General features: G+C 40.8%; 2 protein-coding genes across 3 annotated transcripts; one reads left to right on the forward strand and one right to left on the reverse strand.

The window, feature by feature from the left end:
- The first annotated feature begins 745 nt into the window (after positions 1-745).
- On the forward strand, positions 746-2041 carry LOC110575865 (nucleolar and spindle-associated protein 1-like). 2 transcript variants are annotated; one of them, XM_021684886.2, is made up of 3 exons: positions 746-846; positions 916-1768; positions 1877-2041. In XM_021684886.2, exons 1-3 carry the CDS (start codon positions 746-748, stop codon positions 2039-2041), a joined length of 1119 nt encoding a protein of 372 aa, XP_021540561.2. The 2 variants fall into 2 exon arrangements, with proteins under 2 accessions (XP_021540561.2, XP_021540560.2); XM_021684885.2 differs by having other exon boundaries at positions 746-2041.
- A 3968-nt stretch (positions 2042-6009) lies between these two features.
- On the reverse strand, positions 6010-24453 carry LOC110576167 (membrane-spanning 4-domains subfamily A member 7). The gene is given in 6 exon segments (XM_044919563.1): positions 6010-6051; positions 15541-15747; positions 17510-17566; positions 19051-19185; positions 23942-24102; positions 24429-24453. Coding segments are annotated over 6 exon segments (627 nt in total).
- Between the last annotated feature and the right edge of the window lie 245 nt (positions 24454-24698).

The raw sequence follows: 24698 nt of genomic DNA on the forward strand, positions 1-24698 counted from the left end.
GGTCTGCTAATTCTTTGCTGTAAGGAGTTGTTTTGTTCATTGTCTCCACACATTGCCAAATGTCCCTTGGGGGTGGGGAGCAAAATCATTTCAGGTTGAGAACCATTGATGTAGAGAAATAATTGCAGACTGTGTTCTCGTTAATTTTTTTTTTCTGATAGAATGACTCTTTGTTTTCACATCCAGACTTCAGAGAGGGTACATATTTCTCGATACAACATTTTTCTACCAACATTTATTCAAGTGAATTTTAATTTATGTACCCAAAGTGCAAGGCAGCATTTTAAACAAAACAAAGTGTGGGACAAGTCTGTATTTAAATTGTAAGCAGAATTGATAGATCATCAGAATCATGTGGAGAAGTTTTGAAAAGCATGCTGTGTCAGTAAAGGGGTGGTGCTCCCAGCATGGTACTGACCCAGACTGCAGCCATGCACTGCAAAAAACAGCATCAATTTGTTACCAACCATTGTGATTATTTGGCGATCAAGGAATTATAGTACTTTGAGCATTTTTATAACCTGACATGTTAATTTACTATTAAATATTACTATTTAATATTTATTATTACTAGATATTTTACTGCCTTTTACTTACATTTTGGGACATTGGATAGGAGTTTGGGTTGACTAATAGCATACGGTTTTTTCCTTTAAAATGGTGGGAAAGAGGCGCCAGAGTTTTGAACTGCGCTGTGGAGGCTGGAGTACGCGTCCTCTGCGTGGTCGCCTGGATGCAGCTCGCCATGGCCGTACCCTCCCTTGAGGAGCTGGACTCCTTCAAGTACAGCGACCTGCAGAACTTGGCCAAGAATCTGGGCCTCCGGGCTAACCTGAGGGCAGACAAGTTGTTAAAAGCCTTGAAAGCCCACCTTAAACACGAGGTAAAAAAAGAAAATGATAATCGGGATGGAAGTCAAACTTCTGCATCGTCTTGTGACCAGGCTGAGATGCAGAGCGGCAGCCAGGAACAAGCTGAGAGGGAGCCGATTGGCCATGGCACCAAAACCAGGAGAAGGTGCAGGACGGTCCACAGGAACCCTGACTCCCAGCAGCATGATTCAGAGATAAAAACAAGTGATCACACTGAATTGCAGAATCAAGAGAAGCAGGAAAACCAGGATCTCAGAACAGTTGCTGAAGTTCCTTCACCACCAGATGAAAGCCAAGGAGAGGAGAATGCCATTTCCTCAGGAAAAAGAAGAATAAATGGTAATGAAGATTCAAAGATACCTTCAGAAAGAAAGAAGCCTCTCTACACAAATGGGTTTTCCAAATCTGGAAAAAGCAAAAGAAATAAAAGCACTACTCCAAACTTTAAGAAGCTTCATGAGGCTCGTTTTAAGGAAATGGAGTCCATTGATCAATATATTGAGAGAAAAAAGAAACATTTTGAAGAACACAATTCATTTAATGAACTGAAAAAGCAGCCGGTCACCAAGGGAGCGGTGGTGACTCCAGTTCCTCTCTGGGGAAGGCTCCCCATGGCTTGTACTCCCACCAGCCAGCGCCACTCGCAGGGCCGGCCCCTGGCCGCTGCAGGCCGGAGCACCTTGTGTGGGAAGGGCTCCGCCAAGCCATCCGTTCTCTGGGCAACTAAAATGAACGTCAGGTTTTCAGCTGCTACCAAAGATAATGAGCGTAAGTGTTCACTGATCAAGACTCCAGCCAGAAAGTCTCCACATGTGACCATACCTGGGAGTACCCCAAAAGGCCAGGCTGTGCTCAGGACATACAAGTTAAAGACCACAGATGGAAATTCTGCTTCTGTTGTTACCCCATTAAAACTGACAACTCAGGCAACACAGACTTCAGTCTCCAATAAGAAGCCAGTGTTTGATCTCAAAGCAAGTCTGTCTCATCCCCTCAACTATGAGCCACACAAAGGCAAGCTGAAACCTAAAGAAAATAATTCTCTGAAGGAGCATGTAAACAGAGTTAGCTTCCACAAGAAAACTTACAAACAACCTCCTCTCCAGACTAGGGAGGAACAACGAAACAACATGAGCAAAGACGAAAGGAGAAGAAAGCAAAGGTTTTAGGAGCTTGAAGAGGCCTCATTATGGCTGAAGATTAATTTTTAACATCCTGTAAATAGTATTTTATTCTGAACCCTTTCTTTATTGTAAATATTTTTCTACTGTCCTCCCCACTTTAGTCAAAAGACTTTTTTCTGCTCTTTATTCACTATCTATGTAGTGTTGGTGGTTCTTTTCACATACTACATCCCTGAAAAGATGTTATTGACCTTAAAGCTCACGAATTCTTTGAAATCATTTTTACCTAAGTCTCTGTACAATTCAGTTTTCTAATGAGACTCATCCTGTAGATTCTTGACCTAGATTTTTAATGTCAAGTTCCCTCTGCTGACAGAACTGGAATCCTCTTCTAGACAGAAGCATTTACCTGAGGGTAGGTAGTTCTACCACAAGCTTTAGTAGAACCTAAACCACTAACAAGCTGAGAAAGCCACCTTATCTTCCTCCAGAGAATCGAGTGGTCTTGATGAAACAGGGAACCAGATGGGTTGGTAATGGCATAAATATTCTACCTATGTGAAGTGTTTTGTTACCTGTGCACATTTGTTCCAATCACTTGATGAAATTGCCCTCTGTCACTCAATATATTCTTAAAAACTCTATTGCTCATTCTAGCCTTAAAAATATACAGGGCCATACTAAAATCTGAGGATTGCTGCTTCAAGGATCAATATATTCTGTCAGAGTTACATCTTACTCACTTTATGGAAAAGACTAGAGTGCTTAGCCTCATAGCCATGTTTGTTACACCTAAGTGGAGCTTCAGAGCTTTGTACTGTTTAAGATTTTCATAAATGTTTTCTCATGGTGGTAGATTCTTGTAAATAAATTTACTTCATGATTGAGTTAAAAAAATAAAAATAAAAATAAAATGGTGAGAAAGAACTGTCTTCATGCAGAATACCTGATTTTTAGGAAAGAATAAGTGATATTAAGCAGGAGACACTTAAAATTTCATCTGTCTTGGTTATTTCAAAAATGCATCTCATTTTATTATTTCAACTAGGTTATAGTTGTCAGCCTCAGCCCTTTGCCCCTGCTTCTGACTTCCAAGCTTCTTAAAGATGGGTCCTCTAGGGGCGCCTGGGTGGCTCAGTTGGTTAAGCGACTGCCTTCGGGCTCAGGTCATGATCCTGGAGTTCCGGGATCGAGTCCCGCATGGGGCTCCCTGCTCGGCAGGGAGTCTGCTTCTCCCTCTGACCCTCCTCCCTCTCATGCTCTCTGTCTCATTCTCTCTTTCATATAAATAAATAAATCTTTAAAAAAAAAAAAAAAGATGGGTCCTCTAATATCAGTCCACAGACTCAGACCAGAAGGCAGGAACTAGGCTATTCCATGGAGAGGTGAAATGACAGGATCTCTGTGGGACAGCTACAAGCTGGGTGATATACTTTGGGTGGAAATGGCATTACCTCTTGCTTTCCACCTGCAGAAGACCACACTTAGCATTTGACAGGTAACACTTAGCATGTGCCAATGCTGCTTTAAATAAAATGAGGTATTTACTCCCTCACTAAACTCCTCCTTCTGCATATATTGTCACATCCATTTTAAAGAAGAGGAAACCGAGGTCCAACGTTACTGCTGGTAAGGGTTGAAGCCAAAACTGAGCGTGGCCTACCCCCTTTCATTTTCCATGCAACAATCTAGTGTGTATTAGTTTTTGTTTGTTTGTTTGCTATTAATTACCACAAATTTAGTGGCTCAAAACAACATATATTTATTATCTTATGATTTTCATCAATCAGGAGTTGAAGCATGGCCTATTTGGGTCCCTCTGTTCAGGGTCTCACAGGGATGGGGGTAGACATACAATTAACAAACAAAGAAAATGTCAGATAGCCTGTATTTTCATTTAGAGGCTCAAGTGGGGAAAACCCACTTCCAAGCACAGTCAGGTTATTGACAGAATTCATTTCCTTGTATGACTCAGGGCCCTGGGTTTTGCCAGTTGAATGCCCTGTTTCTTGCTTTCTGCTTATATCAGGCCAACAGGGAGAATCTTTCACCCCCTGTTCGTTAAGATGGGAGGAAGGACGGAGAGTTTGTGATAAGGATTTGAGTATGTGCGGCTCAGCCACTAATTTTGAGTTGCCTTTTGGGGAACCTGCAATTTTTTTCTAAAACATTGAGGGAACACAGAATTCTGGTATGTATGTTCAATATCTGCAGTGTCTGCTTGGACTTGGGTGAAACTGTTCACTCCTTTTCTTCCCATGAATTTATTCACCTTTCTTGCTAGTGGTTGTTGCCTAATTGGGTTCCCAAAGGGAATATGGTAGTGAGGCAAAAGGCGGAGTCAAAAATGACTCCCAAATTTCTGACTTTAGAAATTGAGTGGATGGACATACCATTTATGAAAGACAACCAGGCTGGGGGAGTGTAGGGATGTTGCAAATGAAATATGCATTGTCCTTACTGTACCTAGTATCAGTTTGGAATATTATCCCAGATAATTCTGAATATATTCCAGACAGTATTACTTGAAGTATTATTCCAGATAATTCTAAATATAATTCTTCAGATATTCTGAAGAGCCTTCCTATTAACAGAGAAACAAATAAGAAATAGGTCCTGGATTAAATATTTTATTGCATTGCTTGGCTTACAGAATGAGGAGGAATCTCCAAGGTCCTCCACCCCCAGTGTAAGATACTAATATACACAGACACACACACACACACACAAAGGTTTGAAAACACATAAACAGGAGCTGAAAACCTCAGTGGAGAGTAGTGAGTGTCCTAGCTTACAGACTAGTGGGGGTAGACATACAATTAACAAACAAAGAAAATACATAGTATGTCTGATGGTAGTAAATGCTTTGGGGAAAAAATAAGCAAGTGACTGGGAGAGAGGCCCATAATTTTTGCACATGTCATTGGGAAAACACAAGTATGCATTTCTGCTGCATCCTTCCCTTGGGATAAGGACTCAAGGCCTAGACCCAGGGGACAATATTGGGACCCTTTTTATTGGGTAGGTCATGTTGTTTATTCCAATACAGTAATAAAGTAGATATTCTTTCTATATGGCTAATTTCTTATTTGGTCTAGAACTTAGGTGGGGAAGAGCATTATGATAAATATAATCTTTGAAGCCAGATATTTAAGAATAAAGTCATTAAATGAGACAGAATATTGAGCCACATTCAGTTGACAGAAATTCACTTCATTCAATTGGCAGAAATGGAGCCATGTATGTTTAAAGTACTTTTAATTTAAAAGTTTTTGCAATCCCTAATATCCAATGTTTAAACAATATAACTGTGAAAATACTACAGGAGCGGGACCTGCATAGCCACGAGACTTAGCCACTTCACACTAGCACAAGAGTGCACATTTTCTTTTCTTATTCATGGGTAGATGAATTGCTTTCTGTTCAGTTTACCCACCTGGGCTTTTGAGAGATTATTTTCAAGAGTAATGAAATTACTAACATTGAGCAAGTGCAAAACAAAGGCTGTTTTCTGAAAGTTTCTTTCAATGTGTAAAGTAGCTGAAATTTCAGGAAAGTCTAATCACTTTCCTGAAATTTCAGGAACGTCTAATCACACTTTGCCAGGAGCACTGCATTTCTCCTTTTTCTTCTGAGGCGTTACTTCTATCCATGACCTTGAAGAGCTTTTTGACATGTTGGATATGACCTTGGCAAGGAAATTCACTCTAGAAAAGAGAAAGTGTGTTAGTAGATATTGAAGTCTGATTTTGGAGGCTTTCTTTGATCCATATTTAGAATGCATTCCCCACATGTTGTACAGTAGTAGCCTTTCCAACTTTACCAAAATATATTATTGCATCAATATTAGTTTCAAACAAATTTCATTCTTTGATCTGCTAATCATGTTACCATTTACTAATAAGACCATAATTGAATCATTAGTCTGTCCCTTTAAATAATTAAAAAAAAAATTATGGCTTTTAGAGGAAAGGCAAGGATTTTTAAATTGTAATGTCATGCCCTAAGAGGGTTTAAGAAAGAACACAGAAAAGCATAAACAGAACAGAGATGCCCTAGTAAGATCTCATCACATTAGCAAGGGAATGGGGCCATGGAGACTCTAGGGAGGCAGGTGGCTGTGTCCATGAAAAGAGGGAGGAGATGCAAGCTTTCATTCTCAGCCTGTTAGTCTGTGTCACTCATTCTCCATGTGATTTTATCCAAGCCTCAGTTCTTTCTTTCATAAGAGATTGGGGCAGGTGACTTCATTTTTTTAAGATTTTATTTATTCATTTGAGAGAGAGAAAGAGAGCACAAGTGGGGGCGGGCACAGGAGGGGCAGAGGGAGCGGGAGAAGCAGACTTCCTGCTGAGCAGGAAACCCGATGCTGGGGTTGATCCCAGGACCCCGAGATCATGACCTGAACCAAAGGCAAATGCTTAACCAACTGAGCCACCCACCCATCTAGGGCAGGCAATTTCTAAAGCCATTCCAACTTCATATTAAGCAGTTCTCTAACTGGCTTGCTGGCCAGAAGGCACCCATTAATAATCTCAGATCCCAGTGTCATCATGAAGGAACCCATTCATAGAACTCTATGATGGTTGGTGCCTGACTAGAGAGAGGAGACTGGGGGGTGAGAGCTCTAGCAGTGGACAGAAGCAGGGAAATAGGCAGCAACAGATAAAGGAGGTAAACCCTGTTGTTTTTATTGTTACGATGTTTCTAGTGTGGATTTGTTTTTATTTATCCAGGAACAGTCTCTGTTCATACCTTCCATCTGAAATCTCATGTCTTTAATTATGAAAATTTGCTGGTTATTTCTCTCTGCGTATTTCCTCTCTCCCTGGCCATCCTCCTGGAGCTCAGGTTAGATGTGTATTGACTCTTTTTGCTTCACTCTGTCCTCCCTGTCGGTTAACCTGTCACTCATATTTTTCAGATTTCTACTATAATGTGTTGTGCTCTGTGTTATTTAATCAGACCTAAATTTCATCTAACTATTTATTTCTTTTTTTAAAATTTTATTTTATTGTTAGTCACCATACAGTAGATCATTAGTTTTTGATGTAGTGTTCCATGATTCATTGTTTTCATATAACACCAGTGCTCCATGCAGTACGTGCCCTCCTTAATACCCGTCACCAGACTAACCCATCCCCCCAACCCCTCCCCTCTAAAACCCTCAGATTGTTTCTCAGAATCCATAGTCTCTCATGGTTCATCTCTCCCTCTGATTTCCCCTCCTTCATTTTTCCCTTCCTTCTCCTAATGTCCTCCATGCTATTCCTTATGTTCCACAAATAAGTGAAACCATATGATAATTGACATTCTCTGCTTGACTTATTTCACTTAGCATAATCTCCTCCAGTCCCATCCATGTTGATGTAAAAGCTGGGTATTCATCCTTTCTGATGGCTGAATAATATTCCATTGTATATATGGACCACATCTTCTTTATCCATTCATCTGTTGAAGGGCGTCTCGGCTCTTTCCACAGTTTGGCTATTGTGGACATTGCTGCTATGAACATTGGGGTGCATATGGCCCTTCTTTTCACTACATCTGTGTCTTTGAGGTAAATACCCAGGAGTGCAATTGTTGGGTCATAGGGTAGCTCTATTTTTAATTTTTTGAGGCACCTCCACACTGTTTTCCAAAGTGGCTGTACCAACTTGCATTCCCACCAACAATGTAAGAGGGTTCCCCTTTCTCCACAACCTCTCCAACATTTGTTGTGTCTTGCCTTGTCAATTTTTGCCATTCTATCTGGTATAAGGTGGTATCTCAATGTGGTTTTGATTTGAATTTCCCTGATGGCTAATGATGATGAACATTTTTTCATGTGTCTGTTAGCCATTTGTATGTCTTCTTCAGAGAAGTGTCTGTTCATCTCTTCTGCCCACTTTTTGACTTGATTATTTGTTTTTTGGGTGTTGAGTTTGAGAAGTTCTTTATGGATCTTGGATACCAGACCTTTATCTGTAGTGTCATTTGCAAATATCTTCTCCCATTCTGTGGGTTGCCTCTTTGTTTTGTTGACTGTTTCTTTTGCTGTGCAGAAGCTTTTTATCTTGATGAAGTCCCGAAAGTTCATTTTTGCTTTTGTTTCACTAGCCTTTGGAGATGTATCTTGAAAGAAGTTGCTATGGCTGATGTCAAAGAGGTTACTGCCTATGTTCTCCTCTAGGATTTTGATGGATTCCTGTCTCACATTGAGGTCTTTCATTCATTTTGAGTTTATCTTTGTGAATGGTGTTAGAGAATGGTCGAGTTTCATTCTTCTGCATGTGGCTGTCCAATTTTCCCAGCACCATTTATTGAAGAGACTGTCTTTTTTCCACTGCATGTTTTTTCCTGCTTTGTCGAAGATTATTTGACCATAGAGTTGAGGGTCCATATCTGGACTCTCTATTCTGTTCCACTGGTCTGTATGTCTGTTTTTGTGCCAGTACCATGCTGTCTTGGTGATCACTGCTTTGTAATATAGCTTGAAATCAGGCAACGTGATGCCCCCAGCTTTGTTTTTCTTTTTCAACATTTCCTTGGTGATTCGGGGTCTTTTCTGATTCCATACAAATTTTAGGATTGTTTATTCCAGCACTTTGAAAAATGTCATTGGAATTTTGATCATGATGGCATTGAAGGTATAGATTGCTCTGGGTAGCATAGACATTTTAACAATGTTTATTCTTCCGATCCATGAGCATGGAATATTATTCCATCTTTTTGTGTCTTTTTCAATTTCTTTCATGAGTGTTATGTAGTTCCTAGAGTATAGATCCTTTAGCTCTTTGGTTAGGTTTATTCTGAGGTATCTTATGGGTTTGTATTGTAAATGGAATTTTCTCTAATTTCTCTTTCTACAGTTGCATTGTTAGTGTATAAGAAAGCAACTGATTTCTGTGCATTGATTTTGTATTCTGCCACATTACTGAATTGCTGTATGAATTCTAGTAATTTGGGGGTGAATTCTTTTGGGTTTTCCACATAAAGTATCATGTCATCTGCGAAAAGAGAGAGTTTGACTTCTTCTTTGCCAATTTGAATACCTTTTATTTCTTTTTGTTGTCTGATTGCTGTTGTTAGGACTTCTAGTACTATGTTGAACAATAGTGGCAAGAGTGGGCATCCTTGACGTGTTCCTGATCTTAAGGGAAAGGCTCTCAGCTTTTCCCCATTGAGGATGATATTCGCTGTGGGTTTTTCCTAGATGGATTTTATGAACTTGAGGAATGTTCCCTCTCTCCCTATACTCTGGAGAGTTTTCATCAGGAAAGGATGCTGTATTTTGTCAAATGCTTTTTCTGCATCAATTGAGAGGACCATATGGTTCTTCTCTCCCCTCTTATTAATGTGTTCTATCACATTGATTGATTTGCAAATGTTGAACCATGCTTGCATCCCAGGGATAAATCCCACTTGGTCGTGGTGGATGATCCTTTTAATGTATTGTTGGATCCTATTAGTTAGGATTTTTTTGAGGATTATGGCCTAATAGAATGAGTCTGGAAGCTTTCCTTCTGTTTCTATTTTTTGAAACAGCTTCAGGAGAATAGGTATTATTTCTTCTTTGAATGTTTGGTAGAATTCCCCAGGGAATCCATCAGGCCCTGGACTCTTTTTTTTGGGAGGTTTTTGATCACTGCTTCAATTTTGTTACTGGTTATTGGTCTATTCAGGTTGTTAATTTCTTCCTGTTTCAGTCTTGGGTGTTTATAGGTTTCCAGGAAGGCATCCATTTCATCTAGAGTGCTCAGTTTATTGGCCTATAGTTGTTGATAATAATTTCTAATAATTGTTTCTATTTCCTTGGTGTTAGTCGTGATCTCTCCCCTTTCATTCATAATTTTACTAATTTGGGTCCTTTCTCTCTTTTGGATACATCTGGCCAGTGGTTTATCGATCTTATTAATTTTTTCAAAGAACCAGCTTCTAGTTTCGTTGTTCTGATCTACTGTGTTTCTGGTTTCTAATTCATTGATCTCTGCTCTAATCCTAATTATTTCACTTCTAATGTGTGGCTTAGGCATCATTTGTTGCTTTTTCTCTAGTTCTTTAAGGTGTAGAGTTAGTTGGTGAATTCGGGATTTTTCTATTTCTTTGAGGGAGACTTGGATGGCTATGTATTTCCCCCTTAGGACCGCCTTTGCAGTATCCCATAGGTTTTGGACCGATGTGTTTTCATTCCCATTGGTTTCCATGAATTGTTTAAGTTCTTCTTTGATTTCCTGGTTGACCCAAACATTCTTGAGCAGAGTGGTCTTTAGCTTCCAAGTGTTTGAATTTCTGCCAAATTTTTTCTTGTGATTGAGTTCCAGTTTTAAAGCATTATGTTCTGAGAATGTGCAGGGAATAATCTCAATCTTTTGGTATCAGTTGAGACCTGATTTGTGACCCAGTATGTGGTCTATTCTGGAGAAAGTTCCATGTGTGCTCGAGAAGAATGAGTATTCTGTTGTTTTAGGGTGGAATGTTCTGTATATATCTATGAGGTCCATCTGGTTCAGTGTGTCATTCAAAGCTCTTGTTTCTTTGTTGATTTTCTGCTTAGATGATCTGTCTATTGCTGCAAGTGGAGTATTGAGGTCTCCTACAATTAACGTATTGTTATCAATATGACTCTTTATTTTGGTTAACAGTTGGCTTATGTAGAGGGCTGCTCCCATGTTGGGGGCATAGATATTTACAATTGTTAGATCTTCTTGTTGGATAGACCCTCTAAGAATGATATAGTGTTCTTCTGTGTCTCTAACCAAAGTCTTTAATTTAAAATCTGATTTGTCTGATATAAGAATTGCTACCCCAGCTTTCTTTTGAGGTCCACTGGCATGGAATATGGATCTCCATTCCTTCAGTTTTAGCCTGGATATATCTTTAGGTTCAAAATGAGTCTCTTGTAGACAGCATATGGATGGGTCCTGTCTTTTTATCCAGTCTGCAACCCTGTGCCATTTTATGGGAGCATTTAGGCCATTCACACTGAGAGTGATTATTGAAAGATATGAATTTATTGTCATCATGTTGCCTGTGAAGACCTTGTTTTTATAGATTGTCCCTGTAAATTTCTTTTCTATATTACTCTTGCAGTCTTTCTCCTTTTATAGAACCCCCCTTAATATTTCTTGCAGGGCCGGCTTAGTGGTCACATATTCTTTCAGTTTCTGCTGGTCTTGGAAGCCCTGCACATCTCCATCCATTCTAAATGACAGCCTTGCCGGGTAAAGTATTCTTGGCTGCATGTTCTTCTCATTTAGTACCCTGAATATGTCTTGCCAGGACTTTCTGGCTTACCAGGTCTCTGTGGATAGGTCTGATGTTATTCTGATGTTCCTCCCTCTATACTAAGGAATCTCTTCCCCCTACCTGCCCTTAGGATGGTTTCCTTGGTTCTAAGATTTGCGAGTTTTACTATTACATGCCAGGGTGTTGGCCTGTTTTCCTTGATCTTGGAAGGGGTCCTCTCTGCTCTAGGACATGAATGTTTGTTTCATTCCCCAGATTAGGGAAGTTCTCAGCTACGATTTGCTCAAATATATCTTCTAGTCCTCTCTCTCTCTCCACCCCCTCAGGGATCCAGTAATTCTGACATTGGAACGTTTCATGGTGTCACTTATTTCTCTGATTCTATTTTCATGGATTCTGAGTTGTTTTTCCCTGGCCTCCTCTTTTCCCTTTTTATCTATTAAATGGTTTTCCAAGTCACCAATTCATTCTTCTGCCTCGCTTACCCTAGCTGTTAGATTATCTAGATTGGATTGGATCTCATTGATAGCATTTTTAAGTTCTGCCAATTCAGCTTTCATTTCTGCCCTTAGAGACTCTATTTTAACATTAATTGATTTCCCCATTCTAGCTATTGTCTTCACAATTGCTAGCCTGAATTCCATCTCCGACATCTTGGTTATATCTGAATCCATTTGTAAATCTGTGTCATAAGTCATAATCTCTGAGTCTTTCCTATTTTGGGGGTTCCTCCTCCCAGTCAGTCTGTTGAGGGGTGGTTGAGGGAATGTATAGAGTCCAAATTATTTTCCACAACCAAAGCAAGACACCTGTTTTCTAAGGACCTTAAGGTTGCTGGCCTCTTGTTTTCCCAGCCTGTCTTCTGGGGGGAGAGGCCTGCTGTGCTGTTACTCAGGCAACCCTGTTTGGTCAGAGTTGCCCTGCCCCCTGTGGCAGGGGATGGGCTCAGTGAAAACTGGTTTTGGGGGGCTTTTGTTCTCCGGTGGCTTTCCCTGGTGGCTTTCCGCGTCTCTTCTGAGAGTCAGAGCAGAAGAGATTGTTTCCAACCTTCTGTCTCAGAGCAGAGAGACCGCAGTCTGTTCTTCAGTGAGCTCTCCAGGCCACACTTTCTCCATTTCTGTCTGTTCTTCTATAAACTGCAGCGTCCTGGGTTGTGCGCCCCTCAGGAGGGTTCCCAGTCCTCACCTCCAGGTCGGGGCATGTCTCTGCCCTTTGTGCTTCTAAAACCACCAGTTGTCCCCAGTTCACATGCAGGGCCCTGCTGCTCCAGTTTCCATCAGGGGGGCTGCCGTAATGTCCTTTCCCCGCTGCTACCAGTCTGCAAGTCTGTGCCCGGTCCCCAGCGCGGGAGGCTATCGCTCACTGGCGGTGCAGGATCCCCATGGCCAGGCTCCCTCCCACTGTCGTTTATCCTCGGATATCTGCCCATGGAATCTCGTCTCCCCGCTTTGAACCTCAAAACCAATAGCCTGCGATATTCGATTTGTAGAGATCCAGATCTATCTTCTTACATCTCAGGCTGATTTTAGGGGTGTTCAGAGCGGTCTGGTAGATATCCAGCTCAATTCTGGGGACCAGTTGGAATAGGGTCCCCTACTCCTCCTCCATCTTTTCCCCCTCCCCTCACTATTTATTTCTTTGGATGTGTTGAATCTACTGTTTAACTGATATGCTAAATTTTTAATTTCAGAGTATAATTTGCATTTCTAATCATACTGTTTAGTTTGTTTTCAAATCTACTTGTTCTTTTTTCTTACTGTTTCATTTTGGTTTTAATTCCTTTTTTATGCCTTTAATCATTTAAAATATATTTTCATTATAGTCTTCCAAATTAGTATATAACCTCTAATTCTTGAGCAACTAACTTTCATATTTGTTACATTTCGGGCGTTCCCCGTTTTTTCTTATGTTTTTAAGAACATTTTACTCTTAGATGATGTCAGTATATAGGTGAATGGGGGAATTTTTTAATATATAGGAGACCCATCGGTTGGGTTTATGGATGCCTCCCTAGTGGAAGTTATAGGTTTGATTCTGCTGGAACCTCAGGAGTTCCACGACCCAGAAAGTTTTTAAGTTAATCCTGTATTTGAGGTTCCTTTATTTTATATGTAATCTTGGATTTGGATACCGTCCATTCCTGCCCATGGCTTGGTGAGATGAATTCATCTTAGAAAACTTTATGGCAGAGTTTTTAAAGCTTCGTGGGATGTTGGGCGGAGTTTTCCTTGTCCTATTTTCTAAATAGGGTAAATATTCAGTCTCTGCTTCTAACGTTTTGGCAGGTCACTCAGTGTGGGCCTGAAGAACTTCAGATTTGTCATGGGCATTAAAATACCATTATCCCAGCTTATAACACCTGTGTTCCCATCCAGACCTGTTTTCTGGTCCCAGCTCTTGTTTGGTTAGCTGGCTGCAGGATCCTTCTTAGCTCCTGGATATAAGATACCTTTCTTCCTTGATTTTTTTCCTTCTTTCCACCCTCCCTTTCTTCTTCCAACCTCAGATATATATTTCAAATGTTTTGATGCATTACTTTGCTCAGGTTATGTTTGTGTTAATAAAGAGTGGGTGTTTGGGGTCAGTCGTGGTGCAACTTCTCTGATTTTGCAGGAAGTTCTCTGGTTGTCTGAGAGTAGGAGACAGTTTCATGTATTGAGAGTAGTTTTCATTGAGTTAAACCCTCAAAGTCTGGTCAGGGAGGATGTCTCCCTCACCCTCATGGCTTTGCCTGATGTCTGCCCTGCACCAGGGTTATGCTCTCTCCTGGACTTCCTTGTACTGATTTCTAACCAGATGCATTTATGTGCCTTTCCACTTCCTCAAGCTCCAGGATCAAAGGGGTTACTTTTGACAACCTCTGGGTCCCATGGGCAGAAACTTGCACACATTTTCTGGGATTCGTGAGACAGATCCAAGGGAATAAGAGATATTACATTCATCTCCCTGACTCCTGCTAGAGGAGTCACAAAGGAAGAAATTTTTCTCCTTAAAAGGCCAAAGTTTATGGTTTTAAAACTATGAGCCTGTATATAGAGGATTGACTAAGCCAGGATTTTTACCATCAACAGGTGATGACCATCCAGCTTGGGAAGAATTTTGGCAAGAAAATGCTGCCCAGAGATGTTGGCATTTCTACAAGGAGTGGAATCCATTGGTGGGCCATCTCCCATCCCCTTCTCCCTGTGCCAGCCCTGCTGGGCCAAAGTATAATAATTATGTCTTTGGGCTTAAAGTCCAAGTTCTATAGCTAATTTAATGTGGCTACATTAATCCCAAATCAAATAAAATTCAAATAAAGAGGGATATTTCTGCCTGCGTCAAGGGGAAAAAAATGCCTGCTCAACAAAGGGGGCACCCTGAGAGCTAAACCTTTGAGAATGGAATATTTTTTTTATGTAGGAAAGACTGCTGACCACCTCTTCTTTATCCATTCGTCTATGGATGGACTCTTAGGTTGCTTCCATATCTTGGCTATTGTAAATAATGCTGCAGTAAACACAAGGGTCCATATATCTTTTCAAACTAGCGTTTTTGTTTTCTTTGAGTCAATACCCAGTAGTGGAATTACTGGATTGTATGGTATTTCTATTTTTAATTTTTTGAGGAACCTTCATACTGTTTTTCAGAGTGGCTGCACCAATCCACATTTCCACCAACAGTGCATGTTGTTCCCTTTTCTCCACATCCTGACCAACACTTGTTTCTCGTCTTTTTGATACTAGCCATTCTGACACGTGTGAGTTGGTATCTCATTGTGGTTTTGAATTGCATTTCCCTGGTGATTAGTGATGTTGAACATCTTTTCATGTGTCTGTCGGCCATCTGTATTTCTTCTTTGGGAAAATATCTATTCATGTCTTCTGCCCATTTTTTAAATTGGATTATTTGTTTTTCCAGTGTTGAGTTGTGTAAGTTTTTATATATTTTGGATATTAACCCCTTATAGGATATGTCATTTGCAAATATCTTCTCCCATTTAGTAGGTTGCCTTTTCTTTTTGTTAATGTTTTCCTTTGCTGTGCAGAAGCTTTTTTATTTTGGGTGTAGTCTTAGTAGTTTATTTTTGCTTATTTCTCTTGCCAGAAGAGACATATCTTGAACCCACAGCCCTTCTTGATTTCCTATTTTGACTTGGCACAGTGCACCCCTTATATTTTGCAGTCTGCTGACAGGACTCTTTCAACCACATTTTTTTTCTGTCTACTTCCAGGCGTTCAGATCAACAAGATACAGACTGCTGAAAAAGCAGAAATTATGCAAAGGAGAGAAGCTGAGATTTCACATGATAGGATATTGAGTCTGAGGCTACTTACTGTTAGACTGACACTAGCCAGGAGACAGTCCTTGAATTCATATATCGAATAATAGTACATCGAATAAGGCAGTGTGGATAGATATTCCCTTTCTGAGTCACACCATCAAGAGGCAGTCTCCAGGGATGTCAGGCCGTCAGCAAGGAGGAAGAGGCCTGCTCCAGCAATGAGAGAACTCATTGCACTTGAGGTCAGCCTGCTCATGGCCTGAAAAAGAAATTCTGCACTGGGATCTCACGGCAGAAGCAGCATGTGATACAGTTATCTCTCCATCCACTGCACTACAGTGATGCTTCCCTGAATCTGTTTCCCCTCTAAGCTGCGTACTCCTGGAGGCACAGACTGTGTTCTGTGTATCCCTCTTCACTATCTGTTTATCACCTGATATAGTTAGCAAATGTTTGTTGAATGCAAGAATGCATGAATAATTCCTCCTTCAGGATAGGGGTTCTGGCCCCTTGGCTCTCTGCAGACAGAGGTGACACTGCTCAAACCACTACCAGTATATTCCTTGACTTCCTCAACAGCCTTAGAATCATTCTGTTGCTTTAAGATCTTCTAGAATATGGCCTTTGGTCCCTCCTAGACCAATCTATGGCTTTTCTTTCCATAAAAGAGAAAACTGGAGAAGCTGAAATACCTACCTATAGGTGGATGAAGCCTGAGAACCACATGCACCACACTCTCTCCTGGGTCATATTCTACATTTCAGGGTAAAGGGTTCTCACAGAATCTGGTTCCTCTGCAAAGACACTGATGTGCTAGATTCTGTGCCAGGTTCCCAGCATATGCTCTTTTCTATTTGAACATCATTGTAGGATACTGTGGGTTGGGAGGATGGTTGCTCTGCCCCCTACTCCCTGAACCTGGTAGCTATGTGGCTTCAAGTGCTGAGTTACCAAAGGAAGAGCAGACGGAATGGGCAGTGTGTTTGCCCAGAGCTGCCACAGAGGCAATGGAGCCCACATATTGTCTTATGTCCTATATGTGGAGCCCATATCATACCGGGTCATCCCAAGTATTGTTTTCCCTTTTAGGGTGTTCAGGACACTTGGGAAGCCACCTGTGAGATTCACATGTTCATCTTCCACATTTTATAAATGAGAAAACTGAAGCCCAGAGAAGGAAGGAACTTTTTTGAGCACACAGATGGGTCAGTGACAGAGCTGGGATGAGAGTATAGGTTTCCTGGTTCCAAGTCCAGAACTCTGACTCCATCCAGTGGGGTGAACATTTCAAAATTCTGTCCACTCGTTCTGGGGTTTAGATTCTAGCTTTAAGTATCAGGAACATATACCAGCCTCATACACCATCTTAGGTGCCTTCATCCATAGCTAACTACACCCTGGATCTTCCTGAGTGAGGATGTGGCTTTTCCCTAAGTTATCTTTGTGAGTGTGTGGCAGGGGAAAAAAGGGAAAGGTTGCTATGGAGAACATCAAAGACCCCACCCACACATTCCTGACTTTTGTCAGGAAAGTGGCTACAGTCTGATAATTCCTTGTTTCTGAGGGGGTGGAGGAGCTAACCACAGGATCTAAGCCCACACACCTGTGCCTCTGACCTTGCCATTTAGGGAAATTGACTCATTATGAGACCGGTTTTTCCAGGAAAAGGATCTCTAGGGTCTAGCTGGGATGGTCATCTACCCTATTCAGGGCCAAGATAATAAACTACAAAGACTCCATGGTATATTTAAAAATTTCTACTGTTTAAGCAACTGAGGTAAATCTCCAAGCTTGGAATATGATCCAGGCCTACATTATGTAGGGGAAGAGCACTGGTCTAGAAGGCAGGGAATTTGGTGTTTACACCCAGTTCACCAGTGGACCAGCAGTGAGAACTTGGGTTCTCTCCCTGCTCAGAGTCCTATTTTCGTAAGTTGTGAATGGGAACTTTAAACTAGAGTAGTTAATCCTCAAGTTCCCTTTATTCCAATGGGCTGAGATTTGATAGTTCTCATACTTACAAAGGGCTTAGTTGACTTTTTCCCAGAAATAATTGAGAGGGATCCAGTAATGGCAAACTGCTCAGAAAAGAGAGAAATAATCAGTTTAGTTGTCTTGTGGAAATGAGGCCACCATGTTACTATTAATCAATAAGTAATGTAAAACTTTTAGGGAGATAACACTGTAGGAATGGTGTGGGTCCATATTGATAAAGTCCTGATTTCCACTCTTAGGATGCTTACATTGACTTTGAAAAATAGGCAGATGCACATAGGATCTGGGTTTATGTTAGCAAAAATCACTGTGAGCTGAGGTGGCCTGGAGAGAAGGTGTACACAGAGGGAGGAGAGTAGTGCTGAATTACAAGGTGGGAAGAGAAGAGGTTGAGAAAGACCAATGACCTGAAGGTATAGGAAGGTGGGAGCAGCCAACAGAAACACTTAGGAAAGGGGCTCTGATGGCACAAGGTACAGAAGCATGTGGGCTTCAAGTATTGGTGTGGGGGGCCTGAGTTAGACTGGGAGCTGAGGAAGGTGGGAAGCACAAGGATAGATGTGAAGAGTCTTTCAGACTGAAGCCCCAGAAGTCAGTATTTGAGCCCAGTGGTGGTAAGGATCCAGCTGGTGGAGGGGAATATTCTGAAAAGCTGAAACATTGGTTAAGCTTGTGGCTTTTAGGAATTGGTAGTCACAGACAAAGAGGGTCCAGCATGACCTATTTATACCTTTCATAAGGGAATGTGGGAGCCACAACTACTGATCAGATAGAGATATACGGGCAAATTATGCTCTGGGGGCAAGAGAAGGGCTGCATAGTTTGTGTTTACACAAAGGCTATATCCATACAGTGGTGGTGCCTTCATAGAATTCATATGCCCAGAATGTGTGCTTTTTTTTTTTTCCCTTTGTACAAGATACTACGTGGAACATAAGTGGCCCTTTGTGGGAGGCATGACTAGGCCCTGGCTATCTCCAAAGAAAAGGATTGACTAGGCCTTTCTCCATGAGTAATTAGATGGAAGCCAGCAAAAACGTTTTCCAAATTCTCAGGATTACTTCTGAACACATAACAAGTGTCCTTGCCTCCCATGAATTTTATTACCAGTTTAATTCTCTGCAACCCGTGGCATCTACCAGCGGTGCTCATTCTGTTTTAAAAATGATCTTTTCACTCTCTACCTGGCAGGTGGGTGATTCTTAAACTGGAGGAAATCCAATGACCTCATCAAAGGCCCAAAGAAGAATGTGAAAAATTTTACATTTTTCCAGAGATAGGCTGTGAGGCCAGGTAAGAAATAATGTACTGGTATGCCCACTGTATTAGCCTCTTGCCTCCTGCCCCAACCAGCCACTCCCTGGGATGCTGACACAGGAGGAGGGATTAAGCCCCTCTGCTGCTCTTCCTGAATTAGAGAAACGTGACATGGGACAATGACAGAGGGAAAGTCAGAGGGCTTGGCTGCCTTCTCCTCTATCCCTACCTCTTGGGAGTCATGGAGTGACTTAGCACCTACTTAGCATTTAGAAAGCATATCCTCTCTTGGAGACCCCACTCTACTCACACATAGAGCTCCTACAAATGGGTACCCAGACATCAAAATGGTGGATATTGTTGGCTTGAAGTGGGAAGAGTGGGGAGCAGAAACCAAAATGGCGCCCAAACTTGAAATCAACAGGCAACACAGGATCTGGATAATCTACAAGAGACAAGAAGGAAAATTCTAGGAACACACTTTGAACAGATGAAAGTGATTGTTTGAATGTAAGTTGTGTTTATAAAGAGTATAAAATATGCTATAATTGGCCATGTTAAAAAGGAGAAAAAGGGGCACCTGGGTGGCTCAGTCAGTTAAGCCTGCTTAAGATTCTCTCTCTCCCTTTCTTTCTGTTCCCCCTGCTCCGCTCATGTGTGCTCAATCTCTCTCTCACACACACACAATTTAATAAAAAGGAAAAAAAGGTGTTACAAGGAGCCAGTAGGCATTCTCTAAGACAAAGAAAGTCATGTATAACTAACCTCTTCTCTTCTGATAGGATTATTAAACTAGCAAGTCAGGAAGTGATCCTATGTACATTTTAACTTTATTTTGAAAAAGATAGTTGATAATTTGTTGTTGTTGTTCTAGGAAAAGCAAATGGAGAAAATTTTTCTGGACACTAGTTCGGTTAGATGGGTGTAGAAAGAAAACTTATCAAAGAAGAGTGAATAAAGGACTCAATTTCGTTTGAAATAAAATAGAGCAGAAAGTCTCTAGTGCATAATCCATCTTATTCATCATTGGATTTTAATAATAATTACTATTTTCATGACACCAGTGATAATAATAATAATCTATATTTGTTGAACACTTCTATACTCTGATTATTCATCTCATCTTTTTTATGGATGAGAAAAATGAGGCACCAGGATAAAAATAGTTTGTATAAGCCCACACAAATGGCCGAGTAAAAGAACTAGGATTTACCCATTACTTTGATCTAGAACCCACACTCTAACCCACTGTTTAATGCACATGCAATTGAAAGATGATACAAACATAGGAGAAATAACCTGAAGTCAAGAGAATTCAACCATTCATATAATTAATACGTATGAAATATCTATTGTGGGCCAGCACCAGGGAAATGAAACAAATGAAAATCACTGCCACTGACCATGTATAATGTGCTTTACAGATATGTTCCTTGGAAAGTATAGAATGGGTTAAGAGCAAAGTAGTAGGAAATGAGGTCCGAGAAGTACTGGGGGCAGGGTGCAAACCATGTAGGGCTTTGTTGGCTATTTTACCTTTCACTGCCTTTCATTCTGAGTAAAAAGGGAAGTGAAGTGGATAATTTTGAATGAAGAGATTACATGATCCAATTTATATTTTTAAAGGATCATTCTACCTGCTGTGTTGAGAACAGATTATAAGGAAACAGAGCAGGGAGATCAATAAAGAGGGCATTGCAGTAATTCACATGTGAGATGATGTTGACTTGAAAGAAGATGTTGACGGTGGAGATAGTAAGATGTAGTTGGATTCTAGATGCAAAATGAAGATGAAACCTGTAGGATTTGCTGAGAGCTTGTGGATTATAAAACATAGGAATGAAGGTTGCCTCCAAGGGTTTTGGCTTGAGCATCTGAAATGATGGAATTGACATTGATCCGAGCTGGGGAATGTTGTATGAGGGGTGGGTTTGGGGACAAAGATGAGGATTTCAGTCTGGAACAGGTTAGGGGAGAGATGTCTAGTAGATATCCAAGTGGAAATGTATATAGGTTGTTAGATACATGAGTCTTAAGTTTAGAGGAGAGAACCAGGTAAGGGATATAGTCTTTTTCCCCCAAGTCATAAGTGAAGATAATATTTAAAACTATATTACTGGATGGGATCACCATTGCAACAGATACAGAAACAAAATGGAATCAAGGACTGAGCTATCAAATACTCCAAATGTAGGATCCGAGAAATAAATAGAAACAGTAAAGGAGTATAAAAGGAGCAGCAAAGAGGGAAAGAGGAAAACCAGAAGAATGTGGTGTCCAAGAAGCCAAGTGATTAAAATGTTTCAAGTAGGCAAGAGTAGTCAGCTGCATTAAACACTTCTACTAGTTCAAGAACATTAATAACTAAGACTTAGAAATTAGGTTACTAATGTGGAGCAATGGGGACAAATGACATTGGGTGTGATTCAAGAGAGAATATCATTCCAGAGGAACTGGAAACACTGACTTTCTACCCCTTAGAGGAGTGTTGCTGGGAAGGCAAGTGACCAGCGGGCAGTAGCTGAAGGGGGTGTGAAGTTATAACTATTTGTTTCTGCTTTTTTGTTCTCAAGATGGGAGAAATTACAGTAAGATTCTGTGCTCATGGAAATGATAAAAAGATTTGCAGAGAGAATAGGAAGAATTACTGGAACAAGTGATAAGGGTTGGGATCTACTGCACAAAGGGAAGGTTATCATCAGTTAGAAGATGGACGTCCTATTGGTAATGGGGAGAGGAGAGAGAATATATGGCACAGATATGAATAATTTCAGATGTGTAGCAGCTTGTGGACATTCTCTCCAGATTGCCTCAATTTTTGTAGTATTTTAGGAAGCAAGGTAATCAGTGGAGAAGGAAGAAACCTCAGAGGTTTCAGGGGATAGAATGTATGAAATAGTTTTCTGGGGTAGTAGGAAAGTGAATGGATGAAGGAAAGATCATGTTCTTTTTAGACAGCTTTTACAGTCCTTTTGAGGTTATGGTCATAATCAAAAGTGGAGTCCATGTGTGTGTTTTCAGCCAAGGTTAGTTGCATGGGTTCAGGTGTAGAATAAGCAAATGGGCAGAGCTAGAATTAAACCAATGTTGCAGTTTTTCCTGAAGATTATGCCTTAAGTTGAGGAGCACAAGGCTGTTGAGGGTGTTAACAAGAGAGAGTGAACTATGGATCTTGGCTAGGTGAGAAAGGCTCTGTGAAATAGGAATATTATCAATAAGTCTCAGTGAGGTTAAAGAGAGTCAACATAGAGTCAGAGGGAGTGACCTGGAAAGATCAGAGTTGGTGGAGTATGGGATGCTTGAAATGTAAGTAATGGTGGCTTTATTGCTTTCAGTATTGATAAGGCCCAGGGTATGACTCGCGGAATGTTTGTCTAAGGAAGGATGGGCAAGATAACTGTGGAGAAGAGGTCAAGGAACAGAGAGGACGTGATACTGGAGGGATCATAAACATGAAGATTGAAACAGTCAAGGCTTATGATAGGACCTCTCCTGGAAGGAGTGACAGTGATTGAGGACAGTATCTTGAAAAGAAAAGGCAAATTACCCAGGAGAGTAAAAAAAGTGGCAATGACCTGGAGTCCTCCTGTATAGCAAGAGGACTTTGAGAATGGGGCTCTGTTTCTTTTTTCTTTTAACTGTATATTTCATCTATTATCCTAAGTGTGTAAAATAGTGGAGGGGGCATTGAAAGTGTTCAAAAATGGCAGCTGAATGTATGAATGAATAAACACAGTAAAACGTGTTTGTGATTCTAGGCCACATGTAGGCTAGATTGTAGGGAACAGGGTAAGCCTGCAAGGAAACTGTTGTTTGGAAGAAGTAAATTGAGGAGTGAGTACTCGTAAATGATAGCAGGAAGACAAGCATTAATTGGTTTTATTTTCAAGCAACATGTTCATCAAACGATTTTTCTAAGGATGATCACTTTTCAAATTTGCCAGTACATCATTTAATGTTATTTTCTAAAACACTGATTATTTTTACGTTTTTAAACTAAACTCAGTCTTCTGAAATTTTAATTCGCCTATCAATTCTCCATTATTCCTAATACTAGAATTACCTAATAGAAAGTTTTGAAGTTCATGACTGTTTAAATTGCTGGGGATAATTATTCTTTCCCTTGCTCAAAATATAGATAACTTTTTAAAAATACCTTTTTTAGGGGTGGAAGACTTAATTAGGATTTTTAAAAATAATACATAAAAAGGGTTATTATGGTTTGTTTTCTTTTTTAAAGTGGGAGTGAGGGGCGCCTGGGTGATTCAGTCGGTTACGTGTCTGCCTTCGGTTCAGGTCATGATTCCAGAGTCCTGGGATTGAACCCCACATTGGGGCTGCCTGCTCAGGGGGGAGCCTGCTTCTCCCTGTCCTCCTCCTCCCTGTTCACGCTCTCTCTCTCTCTCTGTCAAATAAATAAATAAAATCTTTTTTTAAAAAGTGGGAGTGAATTAGTTATTTGGATGACATGAGATTCTGAAGTAGGAGCTTTTAGAGATTGAGAGGAGAAGATTGATCTTGAAGTGTCCTTGAGAAGCAAAGAGACTGCCTTCACTTCCAGGCCCAGAAGTGAGGGTTGCAGTGGAAACAGTGCCCTTGGGAGCTAGGTTTCTGTTTGTACAATAGATGAGGAGGCCTTTGAGAAACAAACTGGGGAATGAAGAGGATTATGCAGTTAACTGATCCTGAATTCCAGAGACCCCAACTAGGCAGGTTTCCAAAGTTGGAAATGAATAGGAGTCAGGTCTTAAAAGAGGATATTCAGAGTCAGGTGGGAATTAAAGTCCTGGATATGAAGGTTGATGACCGGGGACACATGGTTATAGTTAGGCAAACAGGGAAAAAATGTACAGTGAGGTTAGTCCAGACTGTCTCATCTCAAAATGGTTAAGAAATGAGCTCAAAACAGACTAATTTAATCCTATTGAGTAAAATCATGTGGTTAAATCCCAAATCTACTATGTTAAAGACAAATTGCAAGAGACTTTCTTGTACAGCTTTCAAGTAGACACCTAGTGGTTTTAGTTTACAGAGAGGCCTGAGTTGGATAGAGTCTTCCCATAAAGCCCCATTTCATATCCCAATTAGCCCGGAGTCAGACAGAAAAAAAATGAAAGACTCTCCCAGATCCACTGTAGATCTGTAGTCTGAAGACATTCACCACATTTTCCAGTGTTCCCCTTACAATGACATCAACTTACTCCAAGGACTGTAGCTTCTTCCTGCAGACTGTTCTGTGGGTTATCTTCTTTTTGGTAGCTGTGTTTAGGTTTTTCTCTTTTGAGGATGATAATGCCATTTGGAGTAAAGGAGTCAAAGGCTCCCTTGGTCTTGGGCTGTGATAGGCATGATGCTGATGATGCTGGAAGAGGCAGTGAACTCAGTTAGGACCTCAGGTTCAACCTGAAGATGTGAAACCATTTAAGATTTTTCTCCATTGTCCAAGGGGTGACCTGTCCTTTAGGAACAAAACTGAATGTGGGGAGCAGTAGAAGCATTGGAAGACCAGCATGCTTGGTACAGTCCATCCATTATGGACAGAAGGCATATCACTGGGAGAAAATTAAACATTTCGAGGAGTCCCACATTTGAGAGGTGAACAATTCAGATAGAACTTGGCTTGCAGCCTTGAGGTTATCCACCTTACTGTCCTTCCAACAAGCCCTGCTTCCAGCCTCCCTCTCATACCCGTGTACCTCTGCTTCACCCACATTCCCACGCCACATGTCCCGATATTGTACTTTTATGCTGCATCTATACTGCTCATTCTTCCATCATAGTCTGGTTTTCTTTCCCTCAGATGTTGATTAATCCTAGTCCACATCTCTTTCTTGTGTAGGTCCTGTCCCACATGGAATGAGCCCCGTGTCTATATTAGCTCAATGATTGTTAATATGAACATTTATTTAACTCCTGCTAAATTCTAGGCACTAGGCCATAGTAGCTCTAAACTCTGTA

The sequence above is a fragment of the Neomonachus schauinslandi genome, chromosome 11, assembly GCF_002201575.2.
Source record: "Neomonachus schauinslandi chromosome 11, ASM220157v2, whole genome shotgun sequence".
Classification (NCBI taxonomy): Eukaryota; Metazoa; Chordata; class Mammalia; order Carnivora; family Phocidae; genus Neomonachus; species Neomonachus schauinslandi.